This window comes from Rana temporaria, chromosome 11 (genome assembly GCF_905171775.1).
Source record: "Rana temporaria chromosome 11, aRanTem1.1, whole genome shotgun sequence".
In the NCBI taxonomy this organism is placed as follows: Eukaryota; Metazoa; Chordata; class Amphibia; order Anura; family Ranidae; genus Rana; species Rana temporaria.
Genome location: NC_053499.1, coordinates 28,280,780 through 28,303,191, shown reverse-complemented (window position 1 = coordinate 28,303,191; position 22,412 = coordinate 28,280,780). Strand labels below are relative to the sequence as shown.

Here is a 22,412-nt window from a genome sequence, read left to right as displayed (position 1 = left end):
CGTTGCTAGGAGGTATGTACTGTTGAGGGAGGGGTCTTTGTTGCTGGCTGCTGTAGGGTCTATTGATGATGGCTACTGGGGAATCAATTGTTGCTGGATGGGATCTATTTTTGCAGGGGGTTCTATTGTTGCTCGGAGGTGGGTAGGGGACGGAGTATTGTGTGGCTTGGAAGGGAGAAGTTCCTGCACCTATTCTCTGAGAAAAAAAGCCCTGGGTGTAAGCTACCCTATAGCCTGTAGTAGCAATCAAACAAGCATGCTGGCCCAATGCTCAGGTCATATGGTAGTGATCGCTACAAAATGCAACACATGCTGTTGTATAGCTTACTCCATAGGAAACTATTGTTTTCTCTGTTTAGAGATCAATTGCTGCTTTGCTGACCATGAAGCGAATGCCAGAATGACATGTCCCTGGTCTTGTAGTCTCCTGGAATAGTCACAAAATATTTCTCAGGAGGCTTTAGATCGGGGCACACAGAGCAGCCGGGGGAGCAGACCGGAGGGTGGGCCCAACACATCATTGGTGGCTGGCTACCTACACCCAGAATAGGCAGATAGTTGAAGAGAACTAAAATGACAGTCTGAGGCCTGGGCTAGCGATGCCGGCATCATGGCACTGGTGGGTGACTATGTGTTTTGAATACTACAGCATAGCCCAAAAGACTCTGCAACATGGCAATCGCTCGGTCCTCGGATGCTGCTGCCGCCATGCTCGGTGAGGGAATCAGTAAGTGAAGCCTTGCGGCTCCACTGCCCGGTTCCCTACTGGTCTCCGCTTTCTCCTGGGAACACTGTGTTTCCCAGAAGACAGCAGGGGGTGACGCGAAGTGGCGTGACTCCCGCAGGAGTCAATACCCAGAAGTGGTGCAAATACCTGTTTTATACAGGTATCTGCACGCCCCTCCCCCTGAAAGGTGTCAAATGTGACAGCAGGGGGGGGAGGAACCCCGAAAAGCGGAAGTTCCACTTTTGGGTGGAACTCCGCTTTAAATATCCCAACTACGGGGCGCTCCACAGACCAAACTGGAATACAAACCACAGCACACAAACCCTATAAGTACCAAACAGAAACTAGTGAATGTAGACATATTGATACAAGTGGCACCTGTCTACTAGGGATGAGCCCGATGTTTTAGTCGAACGTAAGTTTGACTCAAAAATTGGGTGTTGGCCGAATTTAGAACATCTTGGGGCGTTCGCGGCAAATTTGAGCACCTCGGAACACCCCATAATGCTCTGTGAGATAGCTGTACAATGGCGTTTTATGATTGGCCAAAGCAGGCACCCAACCTGCTTGCTTTGGCAAATCACAGCTCGCTCTGCTGAGAGAGCCATAATTGGACAAAGGCAGGGTGCCTTTGGCCAATCATGGCTCAGGGGGCTAAATCCATGCACCACAATATATAAAGCTGCTTTTTACATGGCGGCTGTATATAGTATAATGAATTGAAGAGAGATTAGGCAGCTTAGTTAGTGGTGTGGAGGCAGTGTATATGATATATATATATATATATACAGCCTAGTATATATATATATATATATATATATATATATATATATATATATACTCTGCATTTAGTGTATATTACATTTTCAGTGTAGAATCTATATTCAGCGAGTACAGGCAGTGTGTTTGATTATATATATATATATATATATATATATATATACGGCCTAATATATACTCTGCGTTTAGTTTAGATTAGATATTCAGTATAGAATCTATATTCAGGCAGTGTAGTATATATAATATAGTGTATTGAAGTGATTAAGGGGAACCCTGCGCCAAAATAAAAAATAAAAATGGCGTGGGGGTTTCCTCCCAAAATCCATACCAGGACCTTCAGGCCTCCAGATCCCGCCTCCCCTATGTGAATGGGTATGGGGTCATGTAAATGGGTGACCCCGCCCCCTCCGACGTCACATGATGTCATAAGGGGGTGGGGTCACTCGGTTACGTCAGTGGGTGGCCCGCCCTTGGCAAGCTGTTAAAGCAAAAAGGCAGTTGCGGGGAGGCATTCCACGGAGGCAGAGTTTTTCAATATTTTTATCTCTGGACCATTGGCGCTGTGATTGAAGATGGATGGACATCGCAGGACACTATTTTATTTATTTATTTTAATAAAGGAATTGTCCAAAACTTTCTCTGGTCATTTTTACTTTTTGACACTTTTTTGGTGAATGTACCCCATACCCATTCACAGTCACAGACCCCCACAACCACTGGTCAAGGGTTGTATGGACGAGGCCCTTGTCCCCATCAACATGAGGACAAGGTGCTTTGGGGGGGGACCTCTCTCGCCCCTACTTCCTGTGGACTGCCAGGTTGCATGCTCGGGTAAGGGTCTTGCATGGATTCAGGGGGGACCCCCACAAAAGTTTTGTTTTCATTTTTGCTTGGGGTTCCCCTTAAAATTCATACCAGACCTGAAGGGCCTGGTATGGATTTTGGGGGGACCCCCACGCCATTTCTTTTATTTCAGAATCAGTGGAAGCCCTGAGTGTGTCACCTGCCACGTTGCCTGCCATCAGGCACCCCCAGCAGAGTCCGTCCTTACATCAGGTGCCCCCAGCGGAGTCCGCCCTTATATTAGGTGCCCCCAGTGGAGTCCGTCCTTACATCAGGCATTACCAGCAGTGTCCCTGCTTACATTTGCAGCAGCGGAGCCCTCCTTACATCAGTGTCCCCATCAGCGAGGCCTGAGTCCTTACATCAGTGTCCCCAGCAGCGGAGCCCCTCCTTACATCAGTGTCCCTAGAAGTGGAGCCCCTCCTTACATCAGTGTCCCAGCAGCAGAGTCCATCCTTACATCAGTGTCCCCATCAGAGGAGTCCCACTTTACATCAGTGTCCCCAGCGGAGCTCCTCCTTACATCAATGTCCCCAGCAGCGGAGCCTGAGTCCTTACATCAGTGTCCCCAGCAGCGGAGCCCTCCTTACATCAGTGTCCCCATCAGCGAGGCCTGAGTCCTTACATCAGTGTCCCCAGCAGCGGAGCCCCTCCTTACATCAGTGTCCCTAGAAGTGGAGCCCCTCCTTACATCAGTGTCCCTAGAAGTGGAGCCCCTCCTTACATCAGTGTCCCAGCAGCAGAGTCCATCCTTACATCAGTGTCCCCATCAGAGGAGCCCCTTTTACATCAGTGTCCCTAGAAGTGGAGCGCCTCCTTACATCAGTGTCCCCAGCAGCGGAGCCCCTCCTTACATCAGTGTCCCCAGCAGCAGAGCCTGAGTCCTTATATCAGTGTCCCCAGCAGCGGAGCCCCTCCTACATCAGTGTCCCTAGAAGTGGAGCCCCTCCTTAAATAAGTGTCCCCAGCAGCGGAGCCCCTCCTTACATCAGTGTCCCCATCAGAGGAGCCCCTTTTACATCAGTGTCCCCAGAAGTGGAGAGCTTATTACATCAGTATCCCCAGCAGCGGAGCCCCTCCTTACATCAGTGTCCCAATCAGTGTTGCCCCTCCTTACATCCGTGTCCCCATTGGAGCCCCTCCTTACATCAGTGTCCCCAGCAGCAGAGTCCCACTTTACATCAGTGTCCCCAGCGGAGCTCCTCCTTACATCAATGTCCCCAGCAGCGGAGCCTGAGTCCTTACATCAGTGTCCCCAGCAGCGGAGCCTGAGACCTTATATCAGTGTCCCCAGCAGCGGAGTCCCTCCTTACATCAGTGTCCCCAGCAGCGGAAGTCCCTCCTTACATGAATGTGTCCCCAGCAGCGGAGGTACATCATATTATTTTTCACTGAATTTTTCCACGATGAGACTTGTATATGTATGATAAACGTGCAACCATGTGTATATTGATCATTTTACCATTTGAATGTCATGTGCTTCATTTAAAGTCCCAGGTCAATGTATTTAAATTTGCTATGAATATTTAGGGACGGAGGCACATGACTATAGATGGTGCTCCAAACCACAACTTTATATGCATACCTCCCAACATTTTGAGATGGGAATGAGGGACACCTACTAGCAAATGTCACACCCCCCTAAAGGAGAATGAACCAAAAAAAGGTTAATTAAATCCACCAGGGACTTTTTTTTACCACTACTATTCCTTTATATTGGCTTTTAAAATTTTCAAATGCAGCAATTTATAATTTTGGATAAAAGGTTTAGCATTGGAAAACATTTTTTGAACAATAAAAAGTTCATTTTATATACAACTATATGGATCAGACCAAAATGAGGGACAAATGAGGAGGAAAGAGGGACAGAGGGACATTGTTCCAAATCAGGGACAGTCCCTCGAAATCAGGGACAGTTGGGAGCTGTGCATATGTATTGCTTAATTGAACAAGTTGTGTTATAATGATCCCTGAGGAAGTCATGTGACCAGTGATGCAACACGTCGGGGTGGAGCCTTGTGGCGTCAGTTCCGGTGGTGTTTTAACAGAAGTACGGTAAAGAGGCCTGTGTGTCACTACTCCCATTGCTTTTTACTGCGGTTTTTATCATTACTTGATGTAAGCAGTTTTTTTTACTAAATAAATGTACTTTTCATTTGGCAATATTGCACTATGGCTGTTCTTTGTTTCCTTTGAGCGTCATTTATACAAGAAGTGCCATTCCTTTGAGCGAGCCGTTTCCTCTATATGTGGAATTACCCAAGATGTTTTGATGCCAAGTTTTGGACGTAGTTCTTCGTCTTCGCCTGGAACCTGGATGCCTTTACAGATCCATCAGCAGGATTCCTTATGTGACTATCTGATGAGCCTTGTTTGACCCTTGGGTCATTGTTGGAGGTGAGTGAGCGGCCAATTCATAAATTTAACAGTCGATGCTTGGATAGATGTTTTATCTGTTTTTTCTTCTATCAAGTTATCTCTATGAGATTTTTGCCTTTATATGAACTAACTCCTACCATCGGCTTTAGTTGGACTTTATTCACATTTATTTATGTAGCGCCCCCTTGCTTTCAGCATGGGCACTACGCTAAGGTTAGTGGGGAATGGGAGAGTTATTTTGCTCCCATTCACAATTTGTTTAAATTGTGACTTCTGTCGTTTCAGAAATGTCCACTGGGTCAGTCTGTATTCCAAGGATGTGATACCATCCCTGGCTGGCAGATGGCGCCAGAGTGGTTCTGGCAAAGCAAGTTCTCCCCAGCAGCCAATTAGAGGAGTTTTTCCCATGCAGGGCATGCTGGGGAGGGGTATATCTGTGACAGGGGTCATGTGTTCTAAAATCTTCGCGGGGTCCCCGTTCCAGGTGCGGAATCCACCTTCAGGGTGTGCGCATCAATGGACCCCGCCGGCGTGGCCCACCTGGCCAAAATTGTAGACTACTTGGAACCTCATCCGGAGGTACAAGGGACCCCAGTGACTTACTGGGTTCCCGGTTCTATTGAAAGGATGCCAGGGGAGTCGGTTTGAGGAGAACCCGGAGGCAGGTCGTCCAACAGAGCCTGAACAAACCAATTGGGGATCTGGTGACCAGAGTACTGACAGGTATGCTTGCTGTCATCTGGTAACCAATGCAGAAAACTACTGGGAGGATTCGCTCCATTTATCCATCTAGCTCAGTTATTGTAATTGGCCTGTGACAGAGGCCCGAGCCGGGTCTGTGAGAGAGGCCTGTTCCTCCCAAAAATCCTAAGTGACATCTCGGCTGCCAGGCTCTTGTGGGGGGTCTGTCCGGGGGCACTTTACCCACTCTATTTGGAGTGGCGACGAGTTACAACTTGGTACTATACAGAGCCGTACTGACTGCTCCATTCAATATCCAGGCCTGATACTGCAAGGTTCTCTCTCTCTCTTCATCAACCTTGTCCTTCCCAATTTATGTTGATGTTGGGCTGGAGAATAAAGCATTGGAAAAAACCTTTATTCACTTTCTGGACATTCGCTCACTGTTCTGACTCACTGCTATCACCCCTAGACATACTGCAGGGTAACTTAATACGCCGATCCCAAAACAAATCAGCGGCTCCTGCGGGGGTAGCGCTACATTTATTAATTTGTATGTTTGGATACTCATCATATTTTTTCTTTGAGTATATTACTTTATGGCACATTATTGAATAAGCGCACCATTCCCATCTTTTTCTTTTTAACCACTTGAGACCCGCGCTATTGACAAAAGACGTCAACAGCGCGGCTCTCAGGTGCCAACTGGACGTCTTTGGACGTCATTTAAAGTGCTTACCCACACGGGCCTTTGGGGGGCGAGCAGCGGGTAAACACTGTCCCGGCGCATCGCTGGGAGGCCGATGCGTGTACCTGGCGGCCGCGATGTCTGCCGGGTACACGCGATCGTCAGGAACACAGCAGATACGTGGAGCTCTGTGTGTAAACACAGAGCTCCACGTGCTGTGAGGGAGAGAGGAGACCGATCTGTGTCCCTTGTACATAGGGACACAGCATCGATCACCTCCCCCAGTCACCCCCCTCCCCCCACACAGTTAGAACACACCCAGGATACACATTTAACCCCTTCCTCACCCCCTAGTGTTAACCCCTTCACTGACAGTCACATGTATACAGTAATTAGTGCATTTTTATAGCACTGATCGCTGTATAAATGTGAATGGTCCCAAATTTGTGTCAAAAGTGTCCGATACGTCCGTCGCAATATCGCAGTCCCAATAAAAATCGCAGATCGCCACCATTACTAGTAAAAAAAAAAAATAATAAAAAAAAATCATAATTCTGTCCCCTATTTTGTAGGCGCTATAACTTTTGCGCAAACCAGTCGCTTATTGCGATTTTTTTTTTAAATACGTCGGAAAAATACGCATCGGCCTTGGGATATATTGGGATATTTATTATAGCAACAAGTAAAAAATATGTATATATTTTTTAAAATTGTCGCTCTTTTTTTGTTTATAGCGCAAAAAATAAAAACCGCAGAGGTGATCAAATACCACCAAAAGAAAGCTATATTTGTGGGGAAAAAAGGACGTCAATTTTGTTTGGGAGCCACGTCGCACTACCGCGCAAATGTCAGTTAAAGTGACGCAGTGCCACAAGCTGAAATTTCACCTGGTCAGGAAGGGGTACATGAAACCAGTTTAAAAGTGAAACTAACCTGCAGGCACATTATAGGATTGATTTTTATCTATTTGTAATCATTTTTAAAAGGAATCAGTTAACTTTTATGTCTCTATACCCTGTAAACAGTCATTTCAGCAAAAAAATTTTTTTCCTTTAGTGACCCTTTAATACGCCAATCCCAAAACAAATCAGTGACTCCTGCGGGGGTAGCGCTACATTTATTAATTTGTATGTTTGGATACTCATCATATTTTTTCTTTGAGTATATTACTTTTTGGCACATTATTGAATAAGCGCACCATTCCCATCTTTTTCTTTTTAATTGAACAAGTTGACATTAGACGATGATTGGCTACCATGTCACAGCTGCACCAGATTTTGCACTCTCCAGTTTTAGTAAATCAGCCCCATTGTGTCTGTACTTGCCCTCCTTTAATGACATAATGAGGCTCAGCTGTGTTGTACTGTTTCTGTACCACCTCCCCTCCCCCCAGCTATGACATGTTAAAATATCAAATTGACCACCTACAGTACTTCTATTTCGTTCTGCTTTTTTCCATGTGTTTTTAGACTTGAGAAAAGACTAAACATTTTTTTTTTTCACAACGGATCCTTTTTCTAAAATTACATTAGGCTCCATTCACAAAGCTAACACGCCAGGATAAGGATCCTGATTTCAGAGTTATTTTCAATGGGAGTTGACATCACAGTCACATTTTTGAAAATAAAGATCCTAATCCTTGTGTGAGTTGAGCATATTTTATATTATCCAGGTTAGCAGAGTTGGTCCCTAAGAGCAAATGCAAACTGGTACTACTGAATAGCGGGAGTGTTGTAGAGGCAGGCAGCTCGTAGAGCTATATAGCTCGCTCCACACCCCTCCTCCCATCCACATCAGTCTTTGTAAGAGCTCAGCATCAGAAACACATCCTGAAAACTAGCTTCTATCACACAGAGAGCGCAGGGAGTCGGAGGATGGCAGTGCTGAAGGCTGTTAATTCCATCCACACCAAGCCTCCAGCTACAGGCAATGCAAAACTTGGAGAGGAGACCATAAGGAGCAGCTCAGAAGTCTAGAGAGACTTGCCTTTATTCCAGTTTGCATGTAAGAGAGTATCAGGTTCTTGACTCCTCTCCCTTGTTTGTTGTATGTAGCTTATGAACTCACATTAAAGGATTTTCGGTAAATCTTCTACGGAGAGAGAGAGAGAATGGGAGGGAGGGGATGAGCAGAGAGAGCTCACTTTCTTCGTCTTCATCTTGGCAGCCTGAGAGGTGGAGCCGGTCCCTTCTGTAAAGTGAGGAAGGCGAGCTCGGAGATAGCATCTCGTATTCGTAGAAAGGGTGTGAGCTTGAGCTTGGTTCAGTTGGGTGGGTAGGCCAAGGCACACAAGTTGGACATGACCTCTAAAGAGTCCAGGTGGCTGGTGGTCAGTTGAGTGCTACAGTCAAGTGGGAATTGAGTTCACCCAATTCGCTTTAGAGAGTTGGGTATGAATTTTTTACGCAAGTGTGACTTTTGGGTTTTCAAGAGTGACTTTTGGGTATTCAAGAGTGAGGAGCTAATTTGACTATGTTCTAAGGGATTTAGAGATAAGGATGTTAACAGTCAAGGTGTTTTGGAGAAGAACATCTTGAGTTTCGAAGACCAATTGAAGAGTTTGCCGTAGAGTTTTCTTTAGTCAACTCTTTAGTTCAGTTGGGAGTAGTTCTTGGAGGTGTTATCGGTAAAGAGTTCAGTCAGCTGCCATCGACTGGGAGTTGGACTAGGTGTGAGCTCCTGGGAATACGGTGGGTGTGAGCTGTGTGTTCAGTGACAGTGAACTGTGCCTCAGCCGCTCGCTACGCAGCCACATCAAAAGCTGCAACTTGCCCTCTCTGCCGTCTTGGGTGGGGAGGGGTGGAGAGAGGTCCAGCAGAGCAACCCAAGCTCCCGGCTTTACAAGGATGGTGGTAGGAAATGCCTGGAGACAGGGAGCAGGAGATCTGTATGAAAGCGCTCACACTGGTGGCAGACCTGTGCTATAGTGGCATTGTGGAGAACGAGAACTGCCTGGATTTCATCTACTACCAGAGAGAACGGAGCCGACCTCGCTACACTGAAACAGGTAGAGTCAGAAAAGTATCTCTCTTTATCTTCTAGCATGCATTCACACTGGTGTCTTGAAAAAACACGAAGCTTTACAACCCCTTTAACTGTCTGCTTTTTTTTTTCTCTTTTGCTAATGATTCAGTCTGTAGACTTGAAACTGAGATTAGGCAGCCTGTTGCAGTTATAGACACAGGGGTAGATTCAGATAGAAGATACAACGGCGTATCTCCTGATACGCCGTTGTATCTCTGAGTCCGGCCAGTCGTATCAATGCGCCTGATTCATAGAATCAAATACGCCTAGATTTGACTAAGATCCGACCGACGTAAGTCTCTTACGCCGTCGGATCTTAATTGCATATTTACGCTGGCCTCTAGGGGCGTGTACGCTGATTTACGCCTAGAATATGTAAATCAGCTAGATACGCAAATTCACGAACGTACGCCCGGTCGACGCAGTACATTTACGCCGTTTACGTTAGGCTTTTCCCGGCGTATAGTTACCCCTGATATATGAGGCGTATCCTATGTTAAGTATGGCCGTCGTTCCCGCGTTGAATTTTGAAAATGTTACGTCGTTTGCGTAAGTCGTCCGTGAATGGGGCTGGACGTCATTTACGTTCACGTCGAATCCAATGACGTCCTTGTGGCGTACTTTGGAGCAATGCACACTGGGAAATTCCACGGACGGCGCATGCGCCGTTCGAGAAAAATGTCAATCACGTCAGGTCAAGCCTGATTAACATAACACACGCCCACCTCTTCAGAATTTGAATTAGGCGGGCTTACGCCAGGCTATTTACGCTACGCCGCCGCAACTTTCTTTTAAGAATACGGCACTTGCCTGTAAAAGTTGCGGAGGCGTAACGTAAATAGGATACGTTACGCCCGAATAAAGAAGCGCCATTCTACCTGAATCTACCCCTTAGTCTTAGGATATCCTTCAGGGTGTGTTCCGGATTGATGGGACTTGTAGTTCCACCACATCTGGACAGTCAATCTCGTTATAGTGTCCTTTACATATACCAAATAGTATGTAGTACACAAATGTGTCTGTTCAATGTATATCCAATCGCATGGACCCTTGCACTTCATTCTAAGGCCAGGTTCATATGTTGCTTTATTGCACGTGCCCTTTTTTTTTTTTTTTTACATACATTAATGTGCATTCCATTAGCAGCCCATTAACATTGCAACACATGGCAATGTTTCAGAAACCAGATCAATGCACCCCAATGCACATCAATGTGTTGACGCTCGTGGTGCACATCCATTGGCAGGGTACACTGGGGTGCCATTCTGAATGAATGGCACCACATCGCACCAATGCACGTAAAGTGTGTTACTGTGCGTTGCGGAAACACGCACAAATGTGTGCAATAATGTGAACTGGGTCTTAAGGAGATTGTACAATCAGATTATAACATTTGTGGTGAGATTGATAAGGCAGTGAAAAAAAGAAGTGATTATATTAAAGGCATAGTAATTTCATAAGAACCAGTTAGTTGCCTATATGGAATTGGCTACTATGGATTTTTGCACATTGCTCTAAATATCTATATATAGAGATATCTATATATCTATATAAATATATAGATATCTCTATATATATATAGATCTATCTATCTATATATATATATATATATATATATATATATATATATATATATATATATATTATATTTCTTAATATAAGATTTAAAAAATTGTATTAATTACAGTTACTCTACTGCTACAACTAAAGATTTAGGGCCAGATCCACAGACGAAGTACGCCGGCGTATCTACTGATACGCCAGCGTACTTTCAAGTTTCCCGCGTTGTATCATTGTTTTGAATCCTCAAAACAAGATACGACGGCTTCTGCGTTAGATCCGACAGGTGTACGCCTTCGGATCTAAGATGCAATACTTCGGCGTCCGCTGGGTGGCGTTTTCCGCATCGGGTATGCAAATTAGTGATTTACGACAATCCACAAACGTACGCGCGACCGTCGCATTTTCTAACGTCGTCTATAGTCGGCTTTTTCTGGCGTATAGGTAAAGCTGGTATTTTTCGGCGTATACATAGAATTGCCATGTTAAGTATGGCCGTCGTTCCCGCGTCGAAATTTGAATTTTTTTTTTTTGCGTAAGTCGTCCGTGAATAGGGATGGACGTAACTCACATCTAAGTTAAAAAAATGACGTCGTTGCGACGTCATTTAGCGCAATGCACGGCGGGAAATTTAGGAACTACGCATGCGCATTTCATTTGGCGCGGGGGGACGCGCTTCATTTAAATGAAACCCGCCCCCAACCCGCCCAATTTGAAATACACCGCCAGAAATACACTACGCCGCCGTAACTTACGGCGCAAACTGGCTGAGGATTCGAAAATGCGCCAGGTAAGGTACGGCGGCGTAGTGTATCTCTGATACGCTGCGCCAATGTATTTCTTTCTGGATCTGGCCCTTAACCTTTAAGATTTTTGATTAGGATTTTTTTTGGAGGTAGCCTACCTAGCCTACCTACTTTACCTATTTTTTCCATGTATCCATTAAAGCGACGTTACAGCTACAAATGACATGCGTTAAGAAAACTAGATTCAGTTGATCCCCATTGCTTTTATTATACTAGACTATGACTACAAGTTCCAGCATGCACTCCCAGCATCGGACTGGGCTTGCTAGTACTTGTAGATAACAGTTGGAGAACAGCAGGTGCTGCGATTTGCCAGAACCTATTGTATATGGATTGGCCATAAACAGGTTTGTTCTGTAAAGCAAGTAATAAAGTGTGGTGCCGGACATCAGCCAATCAGAATGAATTTTTCGCTGATCTTATTTCACTACAGCTTATTGGATGTTGTGGGTCTCTGCGTGTTACACTTCAACCTCTTTGCACAGCATTATTGAGTGTAAAACCTGTAAATGAAGTCGCTGTGGTGCCGCAAAATGCATCGGCAAGATCCGACATGCATTAATGGTTTCTAGTTCAGTCTTGCTGCTCCTTGCAGTTCCACAGTTTCTGAATAGCTGCAGCTGTAAAAAGAAAAAAACGAATACAGCGACTCTGTTGTGTCTAAAGTCATGAAAATATTCTGTATTTACAATGTTCTTATCGTGATATTAATGCATTTTATTAGTGTATTAATGCTGTTACAATTATTTGTATGATATTTATAGAGGTTTAACTGAGAATATAAATGTGATATTATAATATGGCAATCGGACTTGCAGTTAATCAGAAATTTGAGTTAAAACTGAACAACAAGATAAACAAATGTTATATGTTTGTTATATGTTTTACATATATGGCATGTATGTTCTTGCTTGAATCTGGCGTGCTCAGGGCCGTTCGAAGACATTTGGGGGCCCCAAGCAAAAAAAAAAATGACGTTTGTCTTACCTCTATCCCCGCCTCACACGCACACGCCGGCATATGTTGGTGTCCGCACAGGGGCCCCAGCAGGGAGGGCCCTTGCCGCATCGCTGCGTCCTCCTGCAGTCCGGTCGGCCATGTACCATAACCGCGCGGTACAGGAGTTTCAGTTTTCTGTTCCCGGGGCCGGACTGAGAGGAAGTGAACACTCCGTGTGTGCACTTCCTGTTAGTCCGGCCGGGAACAGGAACCTGATTCTCCTGTTCCCGCACGGTTATGGTACACGGCCGACCGGACTGCAAGAGGACGCAGCGGTGCGGCAAGGGCCCTCGTTGCTGGGGCCCCTGGCCAGGTCGGGGGCCCTGGCCAGCTCGGGGGCCCCAGGCAAATGCCTCCTTTGCCTGTCGGGTTCCGACGGGCCTGGGCGTGCTTTGTGTAATTCGTCCAGATTTATGCAGGAATCCAGTGTAAAATGTGACCTCTTTGCAGGAGCTTCCTGTAATAAAGACCAATCACTGATGCTCTTTCTCCTTGTGTAGTGTGACTGGTCTTGTCTCCGCCCCCCACTGTAGTTTTCTGCAGGCAGCCTGTAGTGGGTGGGGCCTGTTGGGTCTGCTACCTGCATAGACTATACACTGATCAGATATAACATATTGGCCACCCACCTTATATTGAATAGCTCCCCACTTTGTTGCCAAAACAGCCCCGACCCATCAGGGTATGGATGCCACTGGACCTCGGAAGGTGGTATCTGACACTACCCTGCCAATAGCAGATCCTTTAAGTCCTGTAAGTTGCGAGGTGGGGCCTCCATGGATCACACTTGTTTTTCCAGAACATCCCACAGAACCTTGATTGGATTAAGATCTGGAGAGTTTGGAAGTCAAGTCAACATCTCAAACTCGTTGTTGACCTCCTAAAACAATTCTTCAACCAATTTTGCAGAATTTGCTGAAATAGACCACTGCCGTCAGGCAACACTAGTTCTGTGAAGGGGTGTACTTAGTGACCAACAATGTTTAAGTAGGTGGTTTGGTCAAAATAACAGCCACATGAGTTGCAGGACCCAAAGTTTCCCAGCAGAACATTGCCCAAAATATCACACTGCCTCTTTCGGCTTTCCTTCTTCCCATACTGCATCTTGGTGCCATCTATTCCCCAGGTAAGTGACGCACACGTACCCAACCCAGGGCCGCCATCGGGGGGGTGCAGACAGTACTCAAGTAAGCGGGCCGAGCGTCCCAAGGGACCCGGCTGGCCAGGGTCCACTTCCCATATAGCAGCACATGAAATTAATCAATCACCTGTGCCGCCACTAGCCTGCCCTGCGCCCGGGAAATTGTCGTAGTTGTACTTCCTATTTAATTTGCTGTGTAGTGTGCACGAGCATGCCGCCAGCTGGACTGGCGGGTGCCCGCCGCGTACTCTGTGAGCGTGCCCGCGAACTTGATGTTCACCGGTGGCCCGTGATCGTGACACAGAGAGGCAGAACGGGAAGATGCCTATGTAAACAAGGCATTTCCCTGTTCTGCCTAGGGACATGACAAGGATCTACTGCTCCCTGTGATCGGTAGCAGTGATCGCTGTCATGTCAGTGGTAGTCCACCCCCCCCCCCACAGTTATAATCACTCCCTAGGATACACTTAACCCCTTGATCGCCTCCTAGTGTTTAACCCCCTCCCTGCCAGTGTCATTTACACAGTAATCAGTGCATTTTTATATCACTGATCGATTAAATGACAATGGTCCCAAAATAGCGTCAAAAGTGTCCGATGTGTCCGCTGCAATGTCGCAGTAACGATAAAAATCGCAGATTGCCACCATTACTAGTAAAAAAGATAATAATAATAAAAATGACGTAATCTATCCCCTATTTTGTAGACGCTATAACTTTTGCGCAAACCAATCAATATATGCTTATTTCGATTTTTTTTTCTTACCAAAAATATGTAGAAGAATACATATCAGCCTAAACTGAGGATTTTTTTATATATATATATATTTTTTGGGGATATTTATTTTAGCAAAAAGTAAAAAAAAACGCAGAGGTGATCAAATACCACCATAAGAAAGTTTTATTTGTGGGAAAAAAAGGACATCAATTTTGTTTGGGTGCAACGTCGCAGGACCGCGCAATTGTCAGTTTAAGCATCGCAGTGCCGTACCTGCTCTGGTCAGGAAGGGGGTAAATTCTTCCGGGGCTGAAGTGGTTAATGGCACACCAAATATGATATGATTCTGCTGCGAACTTTGCGTTAAGCGATCGCGTGGTGATCAGTGCAAAACGAAAGTTTTAAAAAAAGCGCTTGTCGCCCAAAAAGGTGCATGAGCTTTATTTTGTGAGACAAACGTGCATTAAGCAGCCCGTGTGTTGAATGGACTGTTCTATGGGTGGAACGCGAAATTGCATGAAAATAATCACAATCAAAAAATGAGAGATGTGAATGGGGCCCTAATGCAAAAAAAATGCTGAGCACAGCAAAATAATGTAAATCATGTAAAGCAGGGCATACAATTATTAGAGGTACAGATTGCTACAATTGAAAATAAATAGACAACTCAAGCTCAAACTTAGAATTATTTTTTTAATTATAAAATCCTTCAGACCCTGCATAGTTGTGCAAACACTTAGCAAACACTTAGCACTATAGCGGGCTTTTATCAGAACAGCATGCATTTTAATGTTAATAATGTTAAAAGACACACATGAATGCAGCTCTTTATTCATTAACAAATTAATACATGTATTTATTTTAATGCAAGCAGTGCAGGAACCTGACTTCGTCATGGTCACCCTTTCGCAGCAGGGCTCCAATAATAAGAGGGGGGACAGTTAGTTATCCTGCAGTGCTAACAAGGGACATGCAGATAGAAGGAGAGAACGGAGTGACAGAGAGATGAGTTCATCACTTAGCTGCTTCGTCTTTCACTGACCAGTCGCATGGATACGCCGTCGTATCTCTGAGTCCGGCCGGTCGTATCTATGCGCCTGATTCATAGAATCAGTTACGCATAGACTTCTATTAGATCCGACCAGCGTCTCTTACGCCGTCGGATCTTAACTGCATATTTAGGCCCCTTTCACACGGGCGGACGAACGGTCCGTTTTTTACAAGTCTGTTTACGGACTCACAATGCATCCCTATGGGATTGTGGACGTTAGCGGATGAGCATCCGCTAACGTCCGTAAAGATTCGCCTCCGCAAAGATCCGCTTTTTCAGACGGAAGAAAACCCTATTTTTCTTCCGTCCGGCGGAACGGATCGGATGAATACGGACACACGGTAAGTATTCATCCGATTCCCCATAGGGGAGAGCGGAGGAAAGACAGGGCGGTCTCTGCACAGTGTGCGGGGACCGCCCTGTCCGCCGACAGCTCAGCGGGGATTTACGGATGATCCCCGCTGAGCAGACGGACACACACGGGGCGGATCAATACGGATCCGCTCCGTGTGAAAGAGCCCTTACGCTGGCCGCTAGGGGCGTGTACGCTGATTTACGCCTAGAAATATGTAAATCAGCTAGATATGCGAATTCACGAACGTACGCCCGGCCGACGCAGTACAGTTACGCCGTTTACATTAGGCTTTTCCCGGCTTAAGTTACCCCTGCTATATGAGGCGTACATGCGGCGTACCAATGTTAAGTATGGCCGTCGTTCCCGCGTCGAAATTTGAAAAAGTTACGTCGTTTGCATAAGTCGTCCGTGAATGGGGCTGGACGTCATTTACGTTCACGTCGAAACCAATGACGTCTTTGTGGCGTACTTTGGAGCAATGCACACTGGGAAATTCCACAGACGGCGCATGCACCGTTCGGGAAAAACGTCAATCACGTCGGGTCAAGCCTGATTTACATAACACACGCCCACCTCTTCACAATTTGAATTAGGCGGGCTTACGCCGGCCTATTTACGCTACGCCGCCGCAACTTTCTTTTAAGAATACGGCACTTGCCTGTAAAAGTTGCGGAGGCGTAACGTAAATAGGATACGTTACGCCCGCACAAAGAAACGCCATTCTACGTGAATCTACCCCTATGTCTGCAGTCCTGCAGCATGCAAGAGGGTAACAGAGGGAGACTGAAGCCATATTTTAAACAGTAATTGCTATTTAAACCTGAACTCTGTAATAAGCAAATGTTGTCTAAATGCAGGAGTCACGTGTATTCTTCCTTGAATGTTGGGGTGCTTTGTATTTCTTCCAATCTGTGCAGTAGTCCAGTTGTGATACTTTACAGGAGATTCCTGTATAAAAGACCAGTCACTGCTGCTCTCCTTGTGTAGGACGACTGGTCTTGTCTCCGCCCAGGGCCATCTTAATGCAAGGGCACTCCTGGGCACTGCCCAGGGGCCCCAAGTACATGGGGGCCCCACAATAATCTTGCATTACATCATACTTGCCAACTGTCCCGGATTTGCCGGGACAGTCAAGTTTTTTACTAAACTGTCCCGATATGGTCGTTTCCCGGGAAGCGTCCCAGACTTCCATGTTAAACGTCAGTCTAGTCATGGACACAGTGAGGCATAGACACAGTGAGGCATGGACACAGTGAGGCATGGACACAGTGAGGCATGGACACAGTGAGGCATGGGCACAATGAGGCATGGGCACAGTGAGGTATGGGCACAGTGAGGCATGGGCACAGTGAGGCATGGGCACAGTGAGGCATGCACATGGACACAGTGAGGCAAGGTGAGGCACAGTGAGGCATGCAGATGGACACCCTAGGCTTATACTCAAGTCAATGGGTTTTCCCATTTGTTTGTGGTAAAATTAGGTGCCTTATCACTTTGAGTAAGCTGCAATATTACATATTAATTCTGGAATGTCGATACATTTTAGCCTAAATACAGTGGGGAAAATAATTATTTGATCCCCCACTGCATGACCTTAATGTGCTTCTTCTTGAGCCACTCCTTTGTGGCCTTGATGGTATGTTTTGGATCATTGTTATGCTGTAAGACACAACTACGACCCATCTTCAGTGTTCTGGCTGAGAAAAGAAGGTTCTCATCCAGGATTTTACAATGCATAGCCCCGTCCATTGGCCCCTCAAATCTTGCATTACATCATACTTGCCAACTGTCCCGGATTTGCCGGGACAGTCACGCTTTTTACTAAACTGTCCCGATATGGTCGTTTCCCGGGAAGCATCCCAGACTTCCATGTTAAACGTCAGTCTAGTCATGGACACAGTGAGGCATAGACACAGTGAGGCATGGACACAGTGAGGCATGGACACAGTGAGGCATGGACACAGTGAGGCATGGACACAGTGAGGCATGGACACAGTGAGGCATGGACACAGTGAGGCATGGGCACAGTGAGGCATGGGCACAATGAGGCATGGGCACAGTGAGGCATGGGCACAGTGAGGCATTGACACAGTGAGGCATGGACACAGTGAGGCATGGGCACAGTGAGGCATGGGCACAGTGAGGCATGCACATGGACACAGTGAGGCAAGGTGAGGCACAGTGAGGCATGCAGATGGACACCCTAGGCTTATACTCAAGTCAATACGTTTTCCCATTTGTTTGTGGTAAAATTAGGTGCCTTATATTCGGGTCGGCTTATACTCGAGTATATACGGTATTTATACTTCTTGAAAGTAGGTGCGTAAATTGGGGCAGGCTGGTAGGGGCCCCAGTGCATTACTTTGCCCAGGGGCTCATGATGCTATTAAGACGGCCCTGTGTTCGCCCCCTCCTGGAGTTTTCTGCAAGCAGCCTGTAGTGGGTGGAGCCTTCTGGGACCCTCCAATGCCTCTGCTCTCTACACAGGCTATGTAGAGCACAGTGATGATGTCACTGTTATTTTACAAGGTCATAATTGGATTTACAAAGGTGTTTCACCTTTAGCAGCCTCCATTTCCATAGGGCAAGCAGACCTACCTGTACTTGGTTGCCCCTGGGACTTATACACAATGTTATGGTGCCTGGCCACCACGCTGGGACAGGTGCAAGCCGAGCAAAGCAAACAGGTACTTGTGGTTGGCAGACAAGCAGAGTGGTTCCATGACAGTCAAATAAGGCAGGCAGAGTCCAGAGAATAGTCAATATCTGATCCAAGGTCATACAAAAGGAAATCCAATCTGGCAGAGAAGGGTAGAAAGCTAGGAATTTTGATCAGGTATTACACACTCTACCACAAGCATGAGACTGCAAGCTTGGCTGGCTTATATCAGGTTTGGTGTCCACCCAGAGTCTGGCCACATCAATCACCTTGCAGGTGGACAGACAGACAAGGAGAATGCCACAGCCAAAACCAGAATGCTGGAATGAGGAGCAGGAGCACTGGACAATCCTGGCAGCTAATATCCGTTGTGGATATTGAGGAATATATTCAATCAAAAGTTTTTGTGCCTGGAGATCTGCTTTTAGGTGAGTGGCTTTGCTTTGAACTGCCATACAGATCAGCAAATCTAATGCAATTTGTAACATCACTTTGAGTAAGCTGCAATATTACATATTAATTCTGGAATGTCGATACATTTAACCTAAATACAGTGGGGAAAATAATTATTTTATCCCCCACTGCATGACCTTAATGTGCTTCTTCTTGAACCACTCCTTTGTGGCCTTGATGGAATGTTTTGGATAATTGTCATGCTGTAAGACCCAACTACAACCAATCCTCAGTGTTCTGGCTGAGAAAAGAAGGTTCTCATCCAGGATTTTACAATACATGGCCCTGTCCATTGGCCCCTCAATGCGGCAAAGTCGGCCTGTACCTTTAGCAGAGAAACAGCCCCAAAGCATCATTTTTCCACCTCTGCGCTTGACTGTAGGAATGGTTTTCTTAGGGTCATAGTCAGCAATTTTTCTTCCTCCAAACAGTTGAGGTAATGCCACAGAGCTCAATTTTTGGTCTTATCTGACCACAGCACTTTCTCCCAATCTTTCTCTGAATAATTTAGATATTCATTGACAACATTCAGATGGGCCTGTACATTTGCCTTCTTGAGGAAGGGGACCTTGCGGGCGCTGCAGGATTTAAACCCACGGCGGCATATTGTATTACCAATCGTTTGTTTGGTGACTGTGGTCCCAACTGCCTTGAGAGCATTCACAAACTCCTCCCGTATAGTTCTGGGCTGCAGTGGCGTAACAACCGGGGGGCCGCCGGTGTGTCTGCCCCGGGCGCTGAGGGGGGGTGCCGGCGCCCCCCAGTTATTATACCGGGATGAGGCGGGTCTCTGTTGCTGCGGTCCGGACTCTTGCTGCGGTCCGGAATCCGGTCAGACTCGGACTCTCTCTGCTCCGTGACTGCCCATGCGTATGTGCGGCCGCCGGGCCACCTGTAGTGTCGCTCCCCTCACGCAGGCAGCAGGCTCCTCCCACAGTGAGTCGGCGGTTTCAGAACAGGGTCTGTCTGCTCTGTGTTGTGTCCTGACTCCAGGGTATAGCCGGCCCGCCCGGTGGTGACAGTCACAGGTGTGGCACTGCCTGGTCAGGTCAGTGATATCATATGTATGCTGTGCTGTGAGACAGTATCAGGTGTTGGGGACGGCCAGGTGACCGTGATGGGTCCCGGTTTCATGTGGGTTAGTTTAACTTAGTTAGTGAAGGTAGGGGCCAGTCCCAGTTGTAGTTCACAATTAATACAATGCCATTATAGAACATAGAAATTCTACATTCTATAATGGCATTATATTAATTGTGAACTACAAGCGGCCAGTCCAACTGGGGCTTGTAGTTCCCTGTAACTGATATGAGGCTGTATTAAAGTACTAGAAATACAATGCCTTTATAATGTATAATGTTGCCTTTATAATATATGTTTCTATTGTTTTTTCATAAAAAAATGTATTGCTCTTTATTTACCACCATTAAAAATGTAATGCTCTTTATCAACATTAAACATTTAATGCTCTTTATATGTGTTTAATTATCCCTAAAACCAGAGTGGATGTTTATATAAGGGGGGGGGGGCGGGAAAAAAAAATTCTGCCCCGGGCGCCCATAACTCTGGTTACGCCACTGCTGGGTTGACCCCTCACTTTTCTCATGATCATCCTCACCCCATGAGGCTAAATCTTGCATGGAGCTCCAGACCCGAGGGTGATTGATGGCTATTGTTTTATTTCTTCAAGTTGCAAAAAATTGCAGTTGTCTCCTTCTCACCAAGCTTCTTGCTGGTGGTCTTGTAGCCCATTCCAGTCTTGTGCAGGTTTACAATCTTGTCCCCGATGTCCTTTGACAGCTCTTTGGTCTTGCCCATGATGCTGAGGTTTGAATGGAAGAAAGAGATTCTGTGGACAGGTGTCTTTTATACACATAATGAGCTGTCATTACCAGCGCCGTCTTCAATTGACAGGACTAATCTGTATACCACACACGGTCAAGACCAAATCTCCTCGTTCTCAAACGCGGTGACATGCAACACATACGACGGATGGGGAAGTTCGATTCCACTGGCACAACTCTTGGGGCTGCTTTTGCTAATCTTATGTTACTGCGTGTTAAGTAAAAGTTTGGTAGGAGACGATTTGCACTTTTCAGTCTGGTCCTCTAAGCTGGGTAAAAAGTTTGTTTGCACAGTGCTTTGCCATCTCAGGGCTCCTGTTTTGCACATTAACTAATTGTTTGTGTGTGTTGCTGGATAATCCATGCATATTTGAAATGAGAAAAAAAAAATCCTTTTGCAAATCTGCAAGTCTAAGCTACAAAGTGTATGAATCCAAATTAATTCATATTACGGGGGCCTGTTTAGAAATGTAACACAGAGGAGCAAGAGACTTAAGCTGGCCATACACTAGTAGAATTTCATTCTAACATTTTCTTTTAAAAGGGGCTATAATGGTTTCTTTTTTTTTTTTATTAAAATAATAAACGTTATATTTACTTGCTCTGTGCAATGGTATGTATCTGGCGATTCTTGCTATCGCCTGATTCAGCAATCTGCTGTAGATCTACCAACCTCTATGTAGTGTAAGGGCCTGCCTGATTGGAAGTAAATAGAATAGATGGTTTGAGTATACCTCCCAGCTTTTTGAGATGGGAATGAGGGACACCTATCGGCTAAAGTATGCAAGCATGGGACACACCCACGCGTGACATAAAACAGAACGACGTGCTGAAAAAAATGAAGTTCAATGCTTCAAAGCATGCGTCGACTTGATTCTGAGCATGCGTGGATTTTTAACAATTTAAAACAAGATTGCTTTTTTTTTTAACCTATGGATAAATAACCGATGGGGCCCACACACGATCGGTTTGGACCGATGAAAACGGTCTATCAGACCGTTCTCATGGGTTTAACCGACCGTGTGTAAGCGGCCTAACAGGTTTTCTTCTAAGATTGCCCTGTATTTGGCTCCATCCATCTTCCCATCAACTCTGACCAGCTTCCCTGTCCTTGCTGAAGAAAAGCATCCCCACAACATGATGCTGCCACCACCATGTTTCACAGTGGGGATGGTGTGTTCAAGGTGATGTGCAGTTTTAGTTTTCCACCACACACAGCATTTTACTTTTAGGCCAAAAAGTAAAATTTTTGTCTCATTTGACCAGAGCACCTTCTTCCACGTTTGCTGTGTCTCCCACATGGCTTCTCGCAAACTGCAACCGGACTTTCTATGGCTTTCTTTAAACAATGACTTTCTTCTTGCCACTCTTCCATAGAGGGCAGATTTGTGGAGAACACGACTAATAGTTGTCCAGATCCTCCCACCTGAGCTGTGGATCTCTGCAGCTCCTCCAGAGTTACCATGGGTCTCTTGGCTGCTTCTCTGATTAATGCTCTCCTTGCCCGGCCTGTCAGTTTAGGTGGACGGCCAGGTAGGTTTGTAGTTGTGCCATACTCTTTCCATTTTTAGATGATGGATTGAACAGAGCTCTGTGAACTTGGGGTATTTTTTTTTTCATAACCTAACCCTGCTTTAAACATCTCCACAACTTTTTCTCAGACCTGTCTGGTGTGTTCCTTGGCTTTCATGATGATTTTTGTTCACTAAGGT

The 22,412-nt window shown here is 45.9% G+C and overlaps 1 protein-coding gene across 1 annotated transcript in view; it reads left to right on the top strand.

The window, feature by feature from the left end:
* Positions 1-8,203: 8,203 nt before the first annotated feature.
* Positions 8,204-22,412, top strand: part of SYT9 (synaptotagmin 9) — a 210,673-nt gene continuing 196,464 nt past the window's right edge. The window contains exon 1 of the mRNA XM_040328283.1: positions 8,204-9,105. Within this exon, the coding sequence (XP_040184217.1) occupies positions 8,958-9,105 (148 nt within the window). The 5' untranslated portion in view covers positions 8,204-8,957. The remainder of the gene's footprint in view (positions 9,106-22,412) is intronic.